General features: G+C 45.2%; 1 protein-coding gene across 1 annotated transcript in view; it reads left to right on the top strand.

The window, feature by feature from the left end:
• Positions 1-432: 432 nt before the first annotated feature.
• Positions 433-22,170, top strand: part of NTM (neurotrimin) — a 1,029,928-nt gene continuing 1,008,190 nt past the window's right edge. The window contains exon 1 of the mRNA XM_040992635.1: positions 433-1,059. Coding sequence (XP_040848569.1) covers positions 978-1,059 — 82 coding nt within the window. The 5' untranslated portion in view covers positions 433-977. The remainder of the gene's footprint in view (positions 1,060-22,170) is intronic.

Genomic DNA, 22,170 nt, shown 5'->3' with positions numbered 1-22,170 from the left:
AACACTCATATGTAGTTGGACTAAGACAAGGAGATTTGCCTCACACCTTGTTCTCTCTGGGAGTAGGCTCTCCCACCCCCAGTCCTTCCGTCCCACAGTGTTACACATCAGTGCCTGGCTTCAGACATACACAAGAGAATGAAAAAGAGGAGTGATGTAGACATTCAGAAACAAGAGTAACAGCAGAAGAAAATCGGAAGTTCTTTGTTATCTTCAAAGCAACTAAAGCGGAAAGGTTGATTCAAAAGAGAAAGAGAGAAAAAAAAAAAAAACCCTGTTATTGGAGAATATTTCCATCTAGAGAACAGCACGCTCCCAGGGGGTGAATTCTGACTCTTTCTTACAAGTTCCACTGCATACAGAAATGTCCCTTTAAAATGTCCCACAAGCAGTTGAATTTTTTCCAGTGCAAAGCCAGTCTGGGGGTCAGGAGGCTGCAGAATACCGGGGGAGAGGGATTTTCTGGTGCTTGGGGCTCTGAGACTGTCAGCTGAAAAAATGGAAGTAATATAGAAGGGGCCAAGTGGCATTTATCATTCTATCTCTCCAGGCTCCTGTCTCTTTAATCAGCTAGCCTGATTTGCCCAGTAAATGATTCCCGAGTGTGTATGTGTGTGTGTGTGTGTGTGTGTGTGTGTGTGTGTGTGTGTGTGTGCCTGCGCGCGCGTGTGTTGTAGCTCTGTCAATCCTTGGATTAGAACCAATGATTGCAGTTTGTAGGAGGGCTGTCCAGGGCCAGATTGTACAATGTGTCTCAGTGCCAGAGTATGAGTGGAGATAATTACGGAGAAGTCATACTCTCTCACACCCTCGGCTTTCTTGTTGTGTCCTTCAGCAAAACAGTGGATTTAAATCTCCATGCGCGAGCTTGAGCTCAACGCAGTCTATTAGGAGAGAAAGGAAGAGGGGGGGCGGGGGCGGGAAAAAAAACCGAACCTGACAAAAAAGAAGAAAAAGAAGAAGAAAAAAAAAGAATCATGAAAACCATCCAGGCAAAAATGCACAATTCTATCTCTTGGGCAATCTTCACGGGACTGGCTGCTCTGTGTCTCTTCCAAGGTAAGCTCTTGCTATTGATTTGCCTACGGTCGACCCGGGAATTGGACAGTGTTCTGTATAGGATTCGCAGACTCCCTGAGCTGGCTCTGCTGCGCGGCTTGTAGGTGGAGGGGAGAGTGTTTCAGCAGCATGGCTGGGACTTCATTCTCCCTACCAGGCTGTGAGACTATTGATTTGATTCTGGCTGTCACCGGAACGGGGAACCGTACGTGCAGAAGTGAAATGTGTCTGGCACTCCCGTTCCGTCCACAGTTGTGTGCTGGGCTCTCTGGCTCCATGCACATTCTTGCACACACACACAACGGAGCACGCATGCAAGCCGTTGGAAAATGACAGATGCTCAGGGCACTGGGGTTGCTAATGTGTTGCTTTATGTGAAGGGGAAGAAATGACAGGATGAAACTTTAAATATTGGTCACTGAACTTGCAAATCTTTTAAAAGGAGCAAATGGCAAAATGCATGCTCAAAACAATCAGGTGCATCCTGTGAGGTTCCTGTCCGTGATCCGGTTGGAAGGGCTGAATCAATTTGCAGCCGCGGTGAATGGTGTGTTACTTTGGAATGCATTTGGGGGTGTGTTGGGGTGGAGGGCTGTGGATAAAAAGCTGATAAAGTGGGGCGGGAGCACAGGGCTCTAAATACGGGGAAAGCTTCTCTAAGTTGAAAAGAGAGTGACAGGAAGAGTCGAATGCTAATTTTTGGTGTATTTCTCGGCTCGATAGCCAAGCTGGGACTGCAGTTGAGGGCTGGGCTTGCTCTCCGGCCAAGTGCGCACTTTGGTGTGTGCTGTGCTGCGTTCAGGTGCACCAGGAGTCTGCCTCCACCTTGAGTCTGTCTGCTGTGCCGTGCAGCCCTGCACCCTGTCCCAGCCATGACACTCTTCCCAGCACCAGAGTTTGCCTCTCCCATGTGGGTTCTCACCTACCCTCCCCTTTGGGGGCTTCCTGTTGGCCTCCTTCACCTGAACTCAGCAGGATGCAAGAAGGGTTACAAACTTTCCCTGGGTGGTCCAGTGCAGCAAGGATCTCTAGGACAAGGCTGCCTGAGGTGGGTGAGGCTCCATCCTCTGCAGTTGTATTCCCAGAGGGAAGTTGGGTCTGACAAAACAGAAAAAGGAGGGTGTTACACCTACTTCATTCTCTTTTCCTCTCCGACATGCAATGAATTCTTGGTCCTGCTGACCCCACACTGAGGTCGGGCTTAGGAACCTGCTGCCGGTCCTCAAGACAGAGGCCGCAAAGGCTGTGGTGCAGATCTGCAGGAAGAGGGAGAGGGACAGGGCTTGATGAAATCAGATGTGTGTTCACCTCTGACTGGGGCCACAGAGGAAAGTAAGGGGTCACAGGTGGGATTGGTGTCAGGGACCAGGAAGTCTAAAATGCTGGTATCTTGCAAAGCTATGTGTGACGTCACCTCCTGCACCAAGCCTCAAGGGGGTACCCAGCCTCAGGATCCCCCTCCTCTGCCCTCGTGGAGGTACTGGTGGATGCAGAAGCATTGCCAGTCAACTTGGAAGCGTCCTTGGCTCACACCTCTTACATAATCTGGAGCAGCAACAGTGTGTGCATATGTGCATATGTGTGTTTCTGTGTGTATGTGTGTGTGTATACATGTGAGACACTGCTTCTTGTTCTGGGCACCCGAGGACCCCAGCAGTGAGATGAGAGACTCACATAATCAGTGGGGAAACTGAGTCTGGTACCAGATACCTTCAGGGAAATCGCTTCTATCATGCTGACAACAGAAATGGAGTTAGCAAGGCAAGGGGTATAGTGGGGGCAGCATGGGGGCGAGAGAGGGAAGGTCCCGAATCCTCAGTAATTTCCATCTGTCCTGTGATCCTGTGTCTCTAGTATCTTTAAAGTCAACCTGAACACTGGGGCCAAATTGCCACTATGAATAGCCCCACTGGCTGCATGCCAGGAGCCCCAGGGCCATACTGAATTTGCATATAAATTAGCATGCGTGATGGGTTTTTTATTTCTCATCAGAAATAAATGCAGGGAGGCATAATATTTGCTCATACTTTAAACTGTCTCTGAATAGATGAACCAGAAGTGGTGGTGCCAATTTGTGTAGGGTAGAATCTGATGTTGTGCAATTTTGTGCCTATTTGGGGATGGGGAAGCTGTTGAGGGTACCACAGATCTTCTCACGTTCTACCAAGTCCTCAAGGAGACTGATTACCTTATGTTTGATATCTACTTCTAGTCACCTCGCAATAGACTCCAGAGCATCCTAACAGACAAGGCTGCCCCATTTTTAGGCAGAATGACCCCTTAGGATCCCCATACCACAGGCTGTCAGATGGGAGCAAGGTGAGGTCTGCTTTGGCTTTCAGGGCTAGGAAACTGGAGTCTGACAGCCATCTCTTATCAAACTTAGAGAAGTACTCAGGCAGCCCAGGTCTTGCCTACAATAATCCAGCCCTATTGCATTGACCCAGTGGGACTAGTTAGAATGCAGTGCACATTTCAAGGCAATTTTTTTTCTTCTCTGTTTTTGTTTTAAGCTGTCTCTTCCCAGGCTCCTTCTTGCCTCCTGGAAAGGTGTCTAGTGCAAGGCACAGGCGATGCCCCCCTCCCTGACATTCTCCTTTCTCCAGTGCAACCATGAGCCAGGTTAGAGAGGAAGGAGTGTCCCAGGGAATCATCACTGATTAGTGACAGGCGGGAAGGGGGGAGGGTGATTAGCTCCCAGGGGGTCTGGCCCCGAGGTGCACCAGGTTGATTAGCCAGAGGCACCTCTGTGTTTGGAACAGGAGCAGGGAGGCTGCAGCAGGCTCTGTCCTTTTTAGCACACCGCCCACCTTCTGCTACAGAGAGGCTCCGGAAGGAATGGCTGGCGAGCTGTAGTTTCCTCTTTCTAGAAACCGACCATTGCTCCTTCGAAGGATTGTTGTTCCTTTCAATCCTTTGCCATGAGCTCCACGCAATTCTCCGTTCGCCTTCATTTTCTCTCATCCTCTCACGTCTCACATCAACTTATCTGCCCACTTGAGACTTGGATGTTGTGGAGTGAAACCAGGGAAAGACAATTCAGCCAAGAGCGCTCTCTCCTTTGCTCAGCACCAACTACACAGCCCTGCTGAGGGGGGACCTGGCTGAGACCCTGCCACTCCCAGCACACATGTGGGTGCCCATAACAGCCCAAGCTGAGTAGTGGTTCAGAAATGTAAGGATGCCAATAATACTATGATACTATTTAATGGGCAAGTGAAAAGCAAAAACGCTTCAGGGTAGCCCTAATTTGTGTGTAGCATGGTATGTACTTGGAAGCATGACCAAAAGGGAAAAAAAAGAGAAAGAAATACAGACAGAAAGGAAAAAGGGGAAAGCATAGCCACACTGGCTGTCATACTGTCACACTGTCAGGAAGCTCTGGAAAGTTTTGTGCAAGATGTGCAGGGCACTACACAGCAGATGCACTCCATCCTTCCTCCTGGGAATGATCCCCTGAGTGTCCGCACAAGGGGGGCTCGAGCAGTGCCAGCTGTGACCAGTGGTTTCTGCTGCATAGAGAATTCCACTCTTGGGATGATAGCTTGAGTTCAGAGGTGCATATCCTGGTTTGGTGCTCATTCTGCCTTGCACAGTTCTTCTGAAACCAGATATAAGCCCAAGAATGCCCTTTTTCATCCACATTGTACAGCCTCTGACTGTTGCTCTTTCCCCATCAGCTTGTGCCATGACCCTGGACTCGCTAAGCAGTCCTGCCTGGTGTTTTTGAAGCACGTCTCTTTGCTCTCCTGCATGGAAACTCCGTTCTAGGTTGCAATACAGCAGTCCCTGGGCACCTCTTCTCTGTGCGTATGTAACCTGGCAGGGCAGAGATACTGTGGTTAGTGCTGCTGCTGGCTACTTTCCACAGACGGGCCAAACAGCCGCTGTTGGCTTTAGCCACATAGTTGATCCCTTGGGATGAAGTGTCCTCTCTCAAGGTTCCAAGAAGTGGGTAGCTTTACTGAATGGCTTCCCAACACTGCTGTCCACTCATGTTGGAGAGACATTTGCAGTAGGACCAGTGGATCTGGAATTGGACTTTTTTTTCAAGATTTTGGGTTGAAGTACATAGTCTGCTTCTCACAACCAACCGAACTGCTATATAAATGACATCTATGTCTACATATCCGTATCTATATGTACATCTGTTAATGTGGCTTGATGTGCAGCCCCATGAGGGTCCTCCAGACATCCACAAGTGGGGCAAATGGCTTCCACTTTTCAAGCTGATAATGCTGGCCAATACCCACCTTGGAACCTGTAAATCTGAGCTTAAACTCACCTATGTATTCTATAGGGAAAAACCTTCCCTTCTGTGAGTCTGTCTCCCCACCTACAAGCCTGGGAGCAGCTCCCCTGGGTGTTGTAAGGGCTCATTAATGCTTGTAACATTCCAAACATGTGGCGCTAAGTGGAGCTCCATGCTGAGACGGGTTGTATTTAGGCGGTTTACTTCCTTTCTGCTCTATTGGCTTGTTACGTGTTTACTTTATGTCTATAGTCATTTGAAATTCAATAAAACAAATTAAACATAAAAAATGAAAACATGCAGACCTGAGGGAGTCAATGGCACACAGGTTGGTTGGGGTCTTAGGGTGCTGTGGTTATAGTCCTCATGGCATCCCCTACCTTGCCAGTGGTTGATTTATTCTATAGGAGAGTCCACGTGGGAGGGCTCCAGGGGCTTCAGGAATACTCTTTGGGGGGGCTCACCTTCCAGTCATCTCTCAACAGGAGGCTTTGGCTCCGGGTGCAATTTCTGCAGTGCAAGAAGCTGAGGCCAAAGGCATTGAGCAGGGTAGGGGTTGGAAGAATATAGCTCTAACCTGAATTAGAAAAGTGGGGGTGTGTGGGACCAGCAGAGAGCTCTGGCCTTGGCTTTGACTGCAGTTTTGGTCAGTAGCATGCAAGAGAGAGTTGTATCTTCTTTTATGTATGTATGCTTTTATTTATTTATGCAGCCTTCTGGAATAAGACTGCTCTTGCCATTACTGCTGAAACTTAAGAATCTTAGAGTTCATCCACATCACTCTGTCTCCCCCTTTCCTCCCTCCTTCTCTTTCTACCTCTTGTCCCCCCATTCTCTGTATGCCCCTCTTTTTTCTCTTCCCCCCCCCTTGCTTCTCCCTTTTCCCCCTTTCTTCTTTTTGTTTTTCCTTCTCCTCTCTGGGAAAAAAAAATAATTGATCCGTTGACAGATCTAGGTCAAGTTGGCAGGGGTTGCTCCGCTTCACGCAGGCCTGCCCTGGAGAAGGAGGGGAAGAGTCGGCTTCCCAGTTCCCAGGGAGCCCAGGTGACGGGTGGGAGGGGAGGGAGGGAGGAGGATGCAGTGGACTGTGGGAGGGTTCAGACGTCCTCTTAAGTGTGTCTTGGGCTGCTTGCTATCTCTGACACTCTAATTTTCCATATCCAGTCTGTCTCTGCCTTTTTTCTCAGCTTCTCTATGCTGCCTGTGCCAGTTTTTCTCAGGCCTCCTCTCCTTGCCCCTCCTTCGCTCTGCTCTTCCTCTCCCTCTCCCAAAATCAGGACAGGAGATCACAGAATCGTCCCCAAGTAAGTCACCTTAGAGAAACAGCCTTTGGTTTATTTGCAAGAGGGATAACTGAAGCCCTGCCAGAAGAGCTCTGTAAGTCATTTGCAAAATGCAAAACAAACCTACATAGATTCAAATTTCACTTGCTGGGAGGAGAGGAGTGCAAGAGAGACTGTCAAGCTAAGAAATTAAATATTGGAAAACACATTCCCCAGTTCTGTAGCTGAGGATCTTTTAGTTTACCTAATTGGACTTTTTGTTTTTGTTTGGCTGGTTGATAGTTTTTGGTTCTTTGGGTTTTTTTTTTCTTTTTTGTCTTTAGTTTCTTTGAGAATATTGCCCTTTACAATAGTAAAAAATGAACCTGTTCATTCAAATTCATTCTGTAGTGCTACTTCCCCTACTCATTCAGAAGTGTGATCGCAGTCTAACCCCAATACAATGCCTAACTGATGGTTTACCTGTAAGCAATTCAACCACTGGTAACTGTGAATTAAGTACCTACTCCGTGCTATGCATTGTGCTAGGTGTGGAGCATATGATTGTGAGAAAACAAGAAAGATAAGACCGAGGCCCTAGTACAATCTCCCAGGCTCAGCTTAGTTGCCAACTTTCTTTGCGATGCTACGGCACCAGCTGGAGTAGTCAGTGAGGCAGATCCCAGTGTTTTGTGCAAACAATGGCAAGGAAGTGACCTGTGTTCACTCATTGTTGAAAAATGAAGTATTGGAAGAGGAGGCACATGGGTCTAGCCCTGTGTTATAGTAGTACATTAAGCATACTGGCTCTGCACAGAAACAGCTTGTGAATGCCTGATGCGGAGCAAGGTGGAATCTGGTTGTCCTTGTGGCCATTGTCTTGTGCTATTGAGTTGCTGGTTGATTTTTTTTAACAGTATTGCTGCTTGCCCCATTTGATCTATGCAACTCCTTTCTGCTCTGCCTTCCGCACAGAACTGGAGGGCCAGACAGATAAAGGGAGACCACTTTAGATAAGACCAGGAAAGAATTTGGCCAGGCACGAGTCTGGATGAGGTATTTGCTGTTCCTCTGACCTCAGTGAGGCATTCATATTTTAAGACAGGTCTCAGAAAACCTCTCCTTTGGAAGTCCCTTTTTTATTTTTAATTTTTGCTAGCCAATTACCATACCCTAATATAGGGTTCCTAGTATATTAGAAATGCATCAGTAATAGAGGAATTTATTTTCTTCCTTCCTGTACTATGCAGTGGTTGGGACAGTGCATTGTGTAGCTGCTGTTGTACACACTTCATGTCACTGTGTTTTGAGCTATCTGTGCTCATGGCACAAGCTTCTCTGGTGCCCATCCAGTATATGTAGATGTTTCCTGACTGCATCAGAAGCACTGCTTTTATCTGAATTTCATCATGATGGTAGAGACTATCTTATGGTCCTGGGATTTTTTCCAAGCCCAGCAGTCCAGATGTAATCTCCATATCTCCAGAGCTATTTTAGAAATCAGAATGGTCTCCAAGGGTTATGTTCAATCTGCATGAATTTGCAATACTCTCTGTGTCTAAGCCAGTGCTTCAACAACTGCAAACTGGATCCTATCACAGACCAATTAAATCGGGCTCTCTTGGGAATGAGAACTTACACGGGTGTATTTAAAGAGCTTTCCCAGAGATTCTCATCTGTAGCCAGGTGGAAAGTCTCTACCTTCAAAACCATCTGAAAACAGTCTGTAACTGTGGCCAAGATATATGCCCTCCATGGGTCTCTCTCTGGTTTCTCTTCTGAAATAAAACTGTGGGACTAAGAGTTTTTCGAGCTTCATGCCAGGTTCAGCATTTGGCAATTCTACAAATAGATTTTTCTGAGTATAGTTATTGATAGGAAGTGGTGTTGCAAGAAAATACTCAGCACCAGCCTTTGCCTGCAGGAAACACAGGCTATAAGCAGTTAGAGATGAATGAACAGGGTCCAAAGGTGCAAGTACTGTGTGTGTGTGTGTGTGCAAACACTGTACAGAGTGCTCCATTTACAATACTGCATATTTGTATATGCATGCATTTATTTATCTGTCCTTAAAATGGAAGGAATGGATTAGGGAGTTATAGTGCTGTAGATTAAGGGAATTATGGATGATAATGACTCTAAATGGATCAATCACTCTGGATTTCTACAGGAGAAAGTCAGAGGTCATTCGAATGAAGGTCAAGAATGAATGCGTTTGAGCTAGATTTAGAATGTACTAAGTGATGGTGGGTCTTGGAGGAATTTCCATCTTTAAGTGTAAGGAATGCCTCTTTCTCTTCTACTTAGCCTCTTCTCTCCCTCCCCAGGAAGCAGTTAGCCAGCTGCTTTACCTCCATTGCTCCCCTTCTCACGGTCCATAAAGACTCATTCATGCTCAGATTCTTGCCAGCCAAACTGTAGCTTCACGTGTGAGACAGGAGTGATGCAGGTCAAGCCAGATCAGCTCCTGAGCTGCATTCAAGACATGAGGAATAGAGCTACCGTGAGGATATGTGCCAAATCCCTGGGTCGCCCAGGGTTCTCACTACTATGTCTGACCACGCCATCTCAGCCCTGACTCCCAGAATCACAGCTAGCCACGCCCATGGGAGACTTGGAGGTTACGTTAGCTTGATCTCTCTTTTTGAACTCTGAAATCTCTAGAAAGCAACTGTAGTGTTGCCTCGGCCCTGTTTCTAGTAATGGGGAACTTTCCTCTGTCCAAATAATCCATTGTATCTAAATGTTAGATTTCAGGGATAGCAGGATGGGAAACAGGGGGGAAGAGGCAGGAGAAAATTCTGCTTTCTGGCAGGTACCAGCCATGTGTCCTGGACATAGAGTGTGTGATAACCCACAAGAACAGGGCCACATCTAAACCCTGATTTGATCCCTACTTTGAGATCTGTGGAAATTCTGTCAGCTGTGGTGTGATTCCAATTCGTTTCAACAAAGTGAAGCTATTCATAGGGTTTCCTATATAAAGCTGTTATAAAGCAGTTATTAAAGAAGTTGATGGAAATAAGCTACTTGGATATTGCCTGGCACATGGCAAATGCTCAACAAATACTATCCAAACATGCTGTGGTTGCCACTAAATCTACTATGTAGTAATTAAGTCCCCGCTCTTGACCCTGCAACTTGATGTTTTTCAAACATTCGGTCATGATTTCCTCTCTTCTCTCTACCTCCAATTCTTCTCTTTAAGAAGTTCAATTTTCCAAAATTTTCCTCTCATCGTCTCCACAGTGAACCCTAAGGAAGGGTGCTGATTGCTCTGTCTTAAAGTTATTCCCACTGTCTCGCTCTCCTCTTCTCCTCTCAGGCAGTTCCTAAAAGCCCTGCAGGTAGCAGGCTGGGGCATCCTCTATTGCCAGGTCTGAATGAAACAGCCTCAGCTCTCTGGCAAATTGTGTCAACTTCTTTGGGACTGGCCCTGTGCAAGTATTATCAATCTTCTGCATTTTACATTTCAAAACCTAACACTTTCTGCCTCACACCCTGCCTCGTGAGAGTAGGATGCACCATCTGCAATCTAGAGATGGGCTGGCCCTTCCCTGTCCAGGTCCATCCCCAAAACACCTCTTACAACTTGAGACATGATTCAAGGTTCACCATCCCCTTCATGCCACTCCTTCCTTCCTTCCTTTTTGTTTGCACTGCACCTGTGTCTATTGCTATTCTTTTTTTTTTTAAGATTTATTTTGTTTTATTTGGAAAGACAGATATGTATGTGTGTGTATATAAATGCATATATATATATATAGAGAGAGAGAGAGACAGACAGAGAGACAGAGACAGAGGCAGAGGGGAAGATCTTCGGACGCTTTAATCCTCAAGTGGCCGCAACAGTTGGAGCTGAGCCAATCTGAAGCCACAAGCCAGGAACTTCCCACATGGGAGCAGGGTGCTAAGTCTTCATGCTATCCTTGACTGCTTTCCCAAGCTACAAGCAGGAAGACGGATGGGAATTGGATCTGATAGAAGTAGAACTGGTGCCCAGCCCTATTGTTATTCTTAATATTTGCAACCTATTGGTGTATATACCCATTTACACAACTCTCTCACCTTCCAACCCAGTAACTCCAGGAGGGGAGGGATGGCCTTATAACCCTTACATTCCTAGTGCATTTAACACAGTGCAATGGGACAACGAAGATGCTCTGTACTTACAGGGATAATGAAGGGAGTGGGGAGAAGGAGGATATTTTATGGAGCATGTAAATTTGTGGGTTCACCAACAGCTGCTGTTAACTTAGCCCTTTCAAAGCGTATGTTTGTTCTTGTTGTTAGATTCAACTCATCTATTCACTCTGAAGACAGCTTTTTTGTTAATCCTAATCCATTATCTCATATATTAGTGCTCTCCATTGGCTATAATCAATAATAAACCGTATGTTACAAGGCACCCTGTAGTCAGTCGCCCCAGTTCTATTTTTCAGGTCAAACATAATGGTGAATGGATCAGGTCAGGAGAGGAAGGGTGCCTGCTTGCTTGTCTGTCCTTACCTCGGTGAGTGCTGGCCCGAGTGGGTTCAAGGCCAACATGACAAAGTTAAGTCCAAGAAAAGCAGAAAGTGGCTGGATAAGTTTTGTTCACGGGACAAGATGAAGTGGTTAAATGTTTCCAGCCATTTCTTCCAAGTCAAGCACTTTTTCTTTCCTCCACCAAGTTTTCCACAACAGTGTCTGACTATCTTCCTCAACAGTGTATAGGAAACTTGGTCCAGAGTTTCTTGATGCATTTTATTATTGTTTTTATTGGAAAGGCAGACATACAGAGAGGAAGAGAGACAGAGAGGAAGATCTCCCATTTGATGGTTCACTCCCCAAGAGGATGCAACAGTTGGAGCTGAGCCAGTGTGAAGCCAGGAGCCAGGAGCTTCCTCCAGATCTCCAAAGTGGGTGCAGGGCTTCAAGTTTTGGACTATCCTCAACTACTTTCCCAGGACACAAGCATGGAGCTGGATGGGAAGCAGGGCAACCAGGATGGGAACTGGTGCCCATATGGGAACCCGGTGCAGCACATGCAAGGCAAGGAATTTAGCCACTAGGCTATCACACTGGGCCCCTTGATGCATTTTTTTTTTCTCATTGCAGTTGGCGATGCATGAACATTCAGTGTCGGACCAACTATTTCCTTAATGTTAAAAGCAAATAAGATTTAATTGTTCTACAGCTGTCATTCCTTTTGCCTAAAAACTTTCTAATAGAAGAATATAAATGCCCTGTAAGCATACTTTGTTAGTTTCCCATAGTCTTCAACCCTTTTCTAAAATCAAGATAACTTAATACTTAAATGCAAAAGCCCTTAAAAAAAAAACAGACTCCTGGAATTGTGAGATAGCTTGGAATTTCTTTGACTCAGTCTCCCTCCCAAGGCAACAGGCTCACCCAACCTAGTGAGGGTCCCTGTTTCCAGACAGAGGCTGCCAGTGGCCAGAGACCCCCTCCCTGAGTCATGGCTCCTGGTCCTAGCTGTCTCTCTGAAACACTTTCGGAGACTGTTGTATGCAGCAGGCCCACAGCTGACTCTCAGAAACCCTCCCTGGGCAGATCAGAATGGCGCATGATCGGTTACCTGTGGTGTGCAAAGTCCCCAGGTGTTTGTATCGTTCCAATGCAGATGAGAATTATCAAGACTAGCACACTGTCTCATAGATGATAAACCTCATGAAAAGCTTTCTCCTCTGACTGATATTTTCTTAAGGATTATTTTTTTAGGTTTTCAAGAAGTAGAGAGACAACAAGAGACATAAGCAGGAATAGAGCTCCTATCCACTAATTCAATCTCTAAATGCCTGCAATAGCGAAGGCCTGGAGCCTGGAGCCAGAAGTCAGGTACCAGTGACTCAATCCAGGTCTCCTACGGGAGTAACAGAAACACAGCTACTTGACCCATCACTACTAATTCCTGCGATCTACACTGGTGGAAGGCTGGATTTGGAAGCCTGAGCTAGGAATCACATTAAGACACTTTGATGTGGAATGCAGGAGTCTTAACAGGTATGCCAAACACCCATCCCTAGTAGGCACTTCCGATGGTTTTGAGTACTGATCCTATCCATTCCCTTTACAAACCATACCCTAAGTTGTGGGGAGTACTGTCAATGTCCCAGTGGTAAAAATTTTCACTTGTCAGATCCACACGTAGCTGGATATGGAGCACAGGTAGGATCGGTGAAATAGACTCCAGGTTCCTGGCTGGCATTTTAACAATTGCACTCAGAGGAGCTGTGGTTTGATGGGCCCTTATTGTGTCCCTTTGTTAACTTGGGAGACTGAGATACAGTCAAGAAGACAAGTTGAAGGCAGAAAGACAAACAATAAACATCAAGAATGGCAAAGAAGGATTTTCGCTTGAACCATGTGGGTTCAAAAATATTTGAGATGCACAATTTCCTATAGACCAGTCCAATAGAAGGGCCTCAGGTTCAAGACGGTTCTCCAGTTGCGGCAGCTCTGGAGTGCCCATTTGCACACTTGTTACCACCTGCAGAAAACATGCCATCTAATTCGATTTTGTTTACATGCAGCAGAATACTATACTGAGAAATCTATAAGAGGCAAAAATTCGCCTCCCCTTAACTTTTGCCTATTAGACCTCTCAGAATGTAATAGGACTTCAACATTTCCTAGAAAAACAGAATTAAAGCATCCACATTCTATCCGTGCACAGAATTTCGAAAACACATTTCCTGAGGACTTTTTCAAGGTCTTTCATTCAGGTAACAATGTGTGATCTGCTTTCTAAGAGTCTGTCATGGATCCTATTGATCTTACCTTAGCAGTCTCAGTTCTCTCTTGTCATCGTTTCACGATCTCATTTCTGGATCACTAATCATCCTGATCACAATCTCCTGCACACGTCCAGTTTGGTAATGAGCAATTTGAATTGTGTCATTACAAAAGACTCCTTCAGACATAATCTGATGGGCAAAGTTTGGAGTAGTCTATTATCAAGTCAGTTTTTCACTTTATAGTTCTATAGATCCACTCAATGACTACATTTATTTCTTGAATGTGTGTGTGTGTGTGTGTGTGTGTGTGTGTTTTCCTATCATACCACTGGCTCATATTAAAGTTGGATTAATCTCTCCCACAAGGTATTATGTAGTACCTCTCCAACCCTTCCTTACAAATAGTTTTGCTCAATTGTTCCTTTAAAATGTTCGAAACTTTTTTGTTGCATGAATCCATTGTTTTAGAGATCATTTATTTATTTATTTGAAAGGTAAAGTGAGAGAGAAAGAGGGAGAGAAAAGAAGAGAAAAATCTTCCACCTGCTTATATTCACAGCACAAATGACTAAAGTAGCTCTGGCCAGGCTAGTCCAGTTTGAAACCAGGACCTAAGTACTTGGATCATCACTGCTCCATGGAGGAGGCACCAGCAGTAAACTGGACCAGCAGTAAGCACGAAGTATCTGAAACTCAAACCAGTACTCTGAAATGGGATGCAGTGTTGGATCAGTATAGTATGCCTCAACCCAAAGTCTGGATACATTACTTAGATCCATTGAGATTATTCTTTGGATCCTAATGAGCTGTCACCATTGATTTTTTGTCATCTCCAAATGAAATGAAACTTCAGAAAGCAATGTATTTGATCCAACAACATGTCTGAGCTCTTACTTAATTTGCTGTTTCATCTGTCCCAGAACTATTTGGTCTGGCCAACCTGGGCTTGAGGGATAAGCAACAAGGTAGACATAGTTCTTGTCCTCTGAAATATTGATAATTCAGTACAATAGGGGCAATGTTGGAATAAAAGAAAATCACTCTTGCTGGGACAACATTTAGGATCTGTTTCAGGTCACAGAATATAGATATTGTGAAGCTGATTTAGCCAGCTGAGAGGTGAGGTGAGTGTTACATGTAGAAGAAAATACATGTGCCCAGGTCTGAATAGTTTGATAGGGACTTTGGATTCCAGAATCAAATATGATTGAGTTTTTGAATTTTGGGAAGAGAGGCTGTAGGGGAGGGGTGAGAATAGAGAATTTATCCTGTGGGAAGAGAATGGATGTGTGGATGGTTTTATATCACATAATAATATGCTGTGATAATTAGCATTTTTAAATTGAGAAGTAGAGAGAGACAGTGAACTCCATCTTCTGATTCTCTTTCCAAATGTCTGTAAAGCCAGGGAGTGGACCAGGCCGAAGCTGGGTGCCAGGAACTCAATCCAGCTCTTCCTTGTTTGTGGAAGGGACATGATTATTTCAGCCATCCTTGAGTACCTCTCATTGTATACATTAACAGGAAAGTCAGGAATTGGAGCTGAGAATTAAACTCATTCTGATGAAGGGTCATCTTAATTGCTGTCATAACTGCTGAGCTTAGTACCTGTCTCTGTAACTTCAATTACATTGTTATCCAGGTGAGGTGAATCTGTAGCACTATCTTTCCAGTTGCAATAAAGGAAATGGATTGAGAGAGGGCAAGACTCCAGAGAAGGAAGCTGCCTGGTAATGCTGCAGCCAGCTGGGCCTGGGGTCACCAAGATGACACGTGCAGAGGTGGAAAAATGGAGCTTTCCAGGAGGCATGGAAGGAGAAGTGTTGGGAGCTGTAAATGGAGTGAAAAGAGGATGGTGAGTGAGAGGAAGAGAACAGAAAGGATTCCAAATTCTGGTTAAATGGCCAGAGGAAGGTTTGAGGAAGATACTAACACATGTGATTGGGTTATGATGGATTTACTACATTTATCAATGTGAAGACTGTTAAATGCCTGTTGAACTCTGGTGAAAGCAGACTTCCACACATGTTCCATAATGACCAAGGGACAGAGCAGAAAGAAACTGGACAGAAATGAGGGCAGAGCACTAGGACTTACGTGTTATGAAGAACAGAGTTCTGGGAAAGTAGCCTGGAAAGGAACCTACAAAAAGGCAAGAAAACCAAGGATGGCGTGTGACCACTGGGGACACAGAGTGCAAATTTTGGAAAGTCAGGAACATTTTTCAGAAGGGAACTTATGTCTTTACTTCAAAGTTTCTTTGTATTTATTTAAAAGCCAATGTGATATGTATATGTTGTGATATAGATATTGATATAGATACAGATACAGATGTAGATATGCAAATATACACGTATCAGAGGTCCAAGGTCTTTATCCATCATCTGCTGACTCCATGGTGGTGCACACCAGCAGGAAACTAGATTGAAAGCAATAGTGGGACTGAATCCCAGTCACTCCAACACGGTATGTGCCCATTCAAAGCAGCAGCTTCACCCACTGCTCTTAGCTGATGATATGTAGTTCAAACAAACCTTCTATTCTGTGGTTAGTGTAGTTTTGTCAGGGAAACCCCAGAATAGGAGAGAGAAGTGGGGTTAAGTGACAATACCAGAAAAAAATGGATAGTCATTTTGAAAAATTTTATGTTAAAAAAAAAGCGTGAAAGTGGAAGACAGTTGAGGGCCCAATCTTAGAGGAAATTGTTGCTGGTTCTTAAGATGTGAAAGATGAATTTGAATATTGCTGGGCTGTACTCTATCAGAGGCTACAGAAGGGAAAGATTTTGTAGTCCACTGCCCACAGGTGAGACTCTCAGTGAATCCAAGTGAGGGAGGTACAGGTCATGAGAACAAACAGGTGGAAGAATAGGTTCTGGAAAGAATGGGGGCCAACACCGTTACAATTCAAAAATATGGGAGAGAACTTGTGAATCTCCATTATGATTGCATTTAGCTGCAGATGATCAATCTACCCAGCAAGAGCAGCTTAACTAAGATATAAATCCATCCTTCTGGTTACACAGCTGCATCTCTGGTATTCCCAGTTGATACGTCCTCAGTGATCCAGGCCTTTCTGTCATTTGAGTCTGTTGGATATAGCTTTGACTCCATGGTCTGAGATCATTCAAATGTGGACCAGGCAGTGGGAAGAAGAAAGAGCTGAAGAAGGGGCATAGAGCAGAAAGGACCCTTACCGCGGAGCAGCTGTCACATCTAAATGCAAGGAAGAGTAGGGAACATATTTTATCCACTTTGGATGACCACATATTTGCACAAATTTAGAGGACTGTTACGGAATGTGGGGGAATAGCATTCAAAGAGCATTCATGTGTTGAAGAAAGGAGAGATTCAGTTTCTCCTTGCTATTGTTGGGAACAGTCTCCTGTCCATGAATGGCCGAGGCATCCTCACCCCCATGGTGACATCTGACTGTAGAGTTCAACATCGCTAGACTGAAACGTGCATGTCATCTCAAGTAAGTGCTACTGCACACTCATTGTGGCATCAAGAAAGAAAATGTGGACAAATTGAAGCCCTTATCTATTGTGGTAATAACAATCATAGTAGAAACCATGTGGTACTTCCCCAAAACAGTAACACAGAAGGACCATCTGATCTAGCCACTCTGCTTCCAGGTGGGGACCCCAAACAACTAAAAGCAAAGGCCTTGACAGGTATCTGTACACAGCAGCATTGTTCACAGTAGTCAAAATGAGGAAGCACCCCAAGTGTGCATCCATGAAAAACAAGCAAATTGAAGCATATCCCTGAAGTGACTATCAGTCAGTCTTGAAGGAGGAGGCAGCCTGGCATATGACAGCATAAGTGGACCTTGAAAACATCATGTTATGTGAAGTGAGACATGTAAGGACAAATACTGTTTGGTGCTCCATCCCCGCAGGCCCACAAGTGCCACATTTATAGAGGTTGCCAGGGACTGGTGGGAAGAGTTCTGGTTGGGGTGATGAAAATACTCTGCACAGTACATTGAACTCATCCAGTGTCACTGAAATGCACGCTTACAAATGGTTGCAGCTCCAGCTGGTTTGCGTGAGAGTGGAGTATGAAGTGGGCAGGATCGGGCTGGACTACAACACCCGTCGGTTCGGAAGACAGGGCTGGAAACAGAACTGACCCAGTGATTACAACGACCAGCATGTGCATAAGCTGACTGGGGCAAGGGACTGTGCCGGACCAAGTACTGGCAAGCACACACAAGAATCAGGTCTGGGATCACCTCAGATGAAGTTTCTTTGGAGATCCTTCTGAATGAACTGCTGATTTCGGAACCCCAACCATGAAGAGACTGTGTCAGCCAGTGGATTCTGAATAGATATCATCTCAATTGAAACAGTGAGATTAACAGCAATTCGGAACTTTTGAACTATCAAAACTACTTGAGCAGGACCCTCAGAGTGTGCCTCACATCGGGGACCTGGGATGGGTGGGAGGCTTGGTGGGGTTTCTCCCCTGACCCCAGACACAGGGGGAAAATGAGATATTAGTGTGGAGACAATGGTATTACCCACTTTCCTGTAGCCCTTGGCCCTTTGTACCCTAATCAACTCAGTAAGATTATTTTTTAAAAAGTTAAAAAAAAAGATTGTTAAATATTTAGAACTGCAAAAAAAAAAAAGTGGTTGCAACAGTAAATGTTACGGTATGCGTGTTTTACTGCAATTAAAATTACAGACATGATCATAATGGCACAGAAGGGTGGAAGGTGAGTTTAAGCTCGGTGGCAGGAAGGGAAGACCTGGCATGTGATGATTTTGCTTTCCTGGTGCATAATGTGGGGAAAATGGTTTGTGTTTGTGTGCGTGTGTGCACAGGTTCATGTGTATGTGTGTTCAAATAAGCATAGTTTGGCTTTTCAGGAAAGTAAGAAAGAATTCTTTATGGAAAAGAGTAGAGAGCTGACATGAGAGTCTGAGGAACTGGTGCAGGTACATCTCTCCTCTGCTTCCTTTCCTCTCTCCCTGCTCCCACACCTTTCTACTTTCCCTGTGTTTCTCTAACAGGTTAAACTCCTGTCTTCTTTTTCCATGGCTTTTTCTGGTTCTGGTCTTGCCGTTCAAGACTATCTCCCTCACACATTCATGGCTCATGATCTACCCCTTTTTGACTTAAAATTTTATAGAATTCTAAAATTATAAGTTCTTCCCTTTACAGTTATGAAGCAGATACATAGAAAACATGTTTCTTGGTCTCTGAATAAATCAGAACATTTCTTTCTCAACCAAATTGTACAACTAAGGCTCGCTTCATGAACTGAGCTTTTTCTAAGACTTTATTTTCCTCATCTGCAAAACGGGATATGTAAGCATGAGTTTCTACAGGGGGCCTGAATATCTGTGGGTTCTGGTATCAACAGTAGCAGAGGGAAGGTGGAACCCACTCCCTACCCCAAAGGCTACACAAGAGTGATATATCTATGCACTTACACAGTTTCTACATTTATGTGGTTTACATACCTCAGAATTTAGTTTCCATGTTCAATATCTACTTTCTGAACCTTGGATACAACCTGGAAGACTAAAAGCCAACATTTGACTTACCAGAGCTGTCCTCAATCCCTTCCTCTTTGCAACAGAAGGTCGTTTCTTGTCTTGCATAGCCTTTTTCTCCTCTGTCTCCAGCACCCTCCTCCTCCTTACTCTGCACAGCAGTTCCACTGAACACTACATGCTGAAGACCTTCATCCCAGGGCCCTGGCACATGCTGCCGTCTGATGGCAGTGTGTGTTCTGTAGGGCTGGCATCCTGGGGCACTGTACACACTCATCTAATGCCAAGGATGACAGGAGCAACGAGGCCAGGAAAATCATTTACAAAAATGACAAGGAGCAGAAGTTGTGCCAGACCATACCTAACCTGCAAACGGAACCCCTGCTTCTAACCTGTCCTCAGATGACAGGTTATCCAGGTTAGATCACAACCCCTACATCCGCAAGTGTGGACCCCAACAATCTGTGTTCAGAGAAGCCACTCAGGTGAGCCACACAAATCTTGGGGTATCCCTGACTTGAAAGAGGCTTGGAGAGGGAGCTCATTTTCGCGAAGGCTCCTCTGTGCTGAGGAAGCAGACACACAGGCCTTAATGCAGGAAACAGATCCCTCTCGTACTGTGCTCATCTTAGCGAAAGCCACTGAGGCACTGGGACAAAAGGAGCTGTTATACTGGAAGTTATGCAAATAAATGAATGTGAAGTGTGCAACAGTCCTTCAGTCTCCCCAGAGCCTGATCCTAGGGTCCTTAACCCACTGCATCGAAACAACAATAGCAACAACAATCCATAGATGCAGATGCTCAAGGCCCTCAACAAGCTCATGGTGGCATTTGTACAGAAGCTACACACATCCTCCCCTATCTGCTCACTCATTTCTGCATCACTTGCTCCACCTAATACAATGTAAATGTTACGTAAACAGTTGTTACACAATACTATTTAGGGGACAATGACAACTGAAATGTCTGCACACATTCAGTAGGGATGCAGCTTTATTCCTGAATAGTTTCTGAGATTCCGAACCCATACATATGGAGAGCTGCCTTCGATGCCACATTTAGCAAATAAAAATTTAGGATGCTTCATGCATTTCAGGTAAATTCACATTTTTTATTGCATATTGACATAATACAGTAAAAACTCTGTATTTTTCTGAAACTCAAATGTAAATATGCATTTCATTTATTTAGCTTCATGCTGTTACTCTGCCTTTACCCCATAAATATTAGGCCCATTAGGGAGTAAGCTGATCAGAACTGGTATCCAAAGGGTAGAAGTGGCGTCTGATAACCTACTAATTTGTTCCTTGATGGGTTTTTGTGTGATTTGACAGCAAAGCAAAAAAAAAAATGTCTGCTATTTTCTGGCTCACTGGATCCCTTGTAAGATTGCCAATTGCAGAGGGAGGAAGGGAGAGAAAGAGAGAGAGAGAGAGAGAAATCAGATGGTGATTGAAAGTAGTATACCTGCCTCAAAGCTTCTCCTCTCAGTTCAATAACTGAGAACTTATCGTGGGATAGTCATGACTCTGTAAGTCCTTCTTTACAAAGACCAAGCCCAATCACCTTCCTGAAGATGGAGCTCTCCACACTGCGCCTCTGGGTCCCTGCCCCTGAGCAGGCTTCTTGCAAATAACGCCTTACCAGTCCCAGATATCCTTTCAGAGGGTGGAGCGATGCCCTGGCTTGGAATGAGTGACACACTCCCTAACCAGGTGCAACAGAGGGAGCGGCTTTGCTGGCAGAACAATTTGCCGGTGACCAGAGCCCAGGCAGCCTCAGCAAGGCAGCCGTGGGTGTCAGGAAGAATTTCGGAATTTATCATTTGCTTTGGTGTCAGGCTTTCTGTGAGCTGGGACTCTGCTTGCTTCTGTGTTTCCCCAGCGCTGCGATCTTGATGTACTACACACTCAGACATCCAGCACCCTCAGAACGACCTGAAAAACGCCGCCCTTTTCTCCCTCTCCTGATCTGCAGTGTTTATGTAAATGACTGGAAAAGCAGTTTTCGGCTTATTTCTGAAGCTTAAGGGCTTCGTGCGAAGCCTATTATTGAAAAATCAGAAACTGAAAAGCAACTTCTTAGACGATGAATTAGCAGTTCCGTGACTGTGTGTGCTGTGCTGAGTGCACTGGAACTGGCTGCATTACACACAGGAGCTCCCCTGGGTTTCAGTAATCAAACATGTGGCAACAGGTTGACTGTTTCTACAGAGAGTGAGCAATCAAAGGAGATCTGCAGTTAATCCAAATATAACAGAGGCATCCAAGTCAAGCCCAAGATAGGAGAACCTGGAAGAAAGATGGGGGCTAGGTTGGTGCTGCTAGGTTTGGCAAGCTCAGCTACACATAGAAACAAACCAAAAATTAACTTCATAGTGGTGTAAGCCGCCAGTAGTAACTCCAGCATCCCACATTTGAGGAGCAGTACAAGTTCCAGCTGCTCTGTTGCTCATGCAACCCCCTGGTAATGTGCCTGAAAAACCGACACAATATGACTCAAGGGCTTAGACTCCTACCATCAACCTGAAGGCTAAGATGGAGCTCCAGGCTCCAGGTTTTGTCCTGGACCAGGGCAGGCCAATATAGCCATCTTAGGAGTGAGCCAGTGGATGAAACATCCGTTTCTATTTGTGTGTCTCCCTCTACCTCTATATTTCTGCCTTTTAAATTAATAAACGGATCTTTAAAAAAATAACCATAACACATGCCTCTCCTGCTTGGTGGTGAGTGATGTGCAATTGGGAGGGAGTTAATTATCATTCACTGATTGGTTTCAGATCTCTGAGTCTTAGTCCAGATTGAGGTCAAGGGTCAGGGGACACTGCATTGCCAACAGAGGTCAGGGTCTAGGGGAGAGTGGTCCTCCTCAATGTGGATGTGGATGTCTATGTTTCCAGGAAAGGAGTTGCTGGGTGGTGGTGGTGTGCTTGGCAACAGGGCAACTTCCTGTGCTATCCTGCAGCCCTGCTGATGTGCAGGCTGAGGGATGAATGCTTACACAACCCGATGCATCTCACCTGGAAGAGCCACTGAGTTGCTCTGACTCCCTGGATGCTGCAGACGAACAGGTTTTTCTATGAAGGTACCCACAACCAGCCGGAGCTGAGAAAATGGAGCAGCAGGCCTCTGTCGACCCACCCTACCCTGAGCTTCCCAACCGTACAGGGTATGGGGAAACACATTTAACATTTATTGCACATGTACAAGTACTGGGTGCCAAGGGCTGGTGAATGTTTTATGCGTGATATTTTATTTAATCCTTTCCACAACCCTGTGAGTTGGTGTTGCAGATATTATTTTATGGCTTAGAAAATTTTGGCTCAAAAAGGTCAGCTTACCCAGGCT

This window comes from Ochotona curzoniae, unplaced genomic scaffold (genome assembly GCF_017591425.1).
Source record: "Ochotona curzoniae isolate NIBS_2020 unplaced genomic scaffold, NIBS_Ocur_1.0 contig_832, whole genome shotgun sequence".
Lineage (NCBI taxonomy): Eukaryota > Metazoa > Chordata > Mammalia > Lagomorpha > Ochotonidae > Ochotona > Ochotona curzoniae.
The sequence above is the reverse complement of the archived record's forward strand: the minus strand, read 5'-3'. Positions and strand labels throughout refer to the sequence as shown.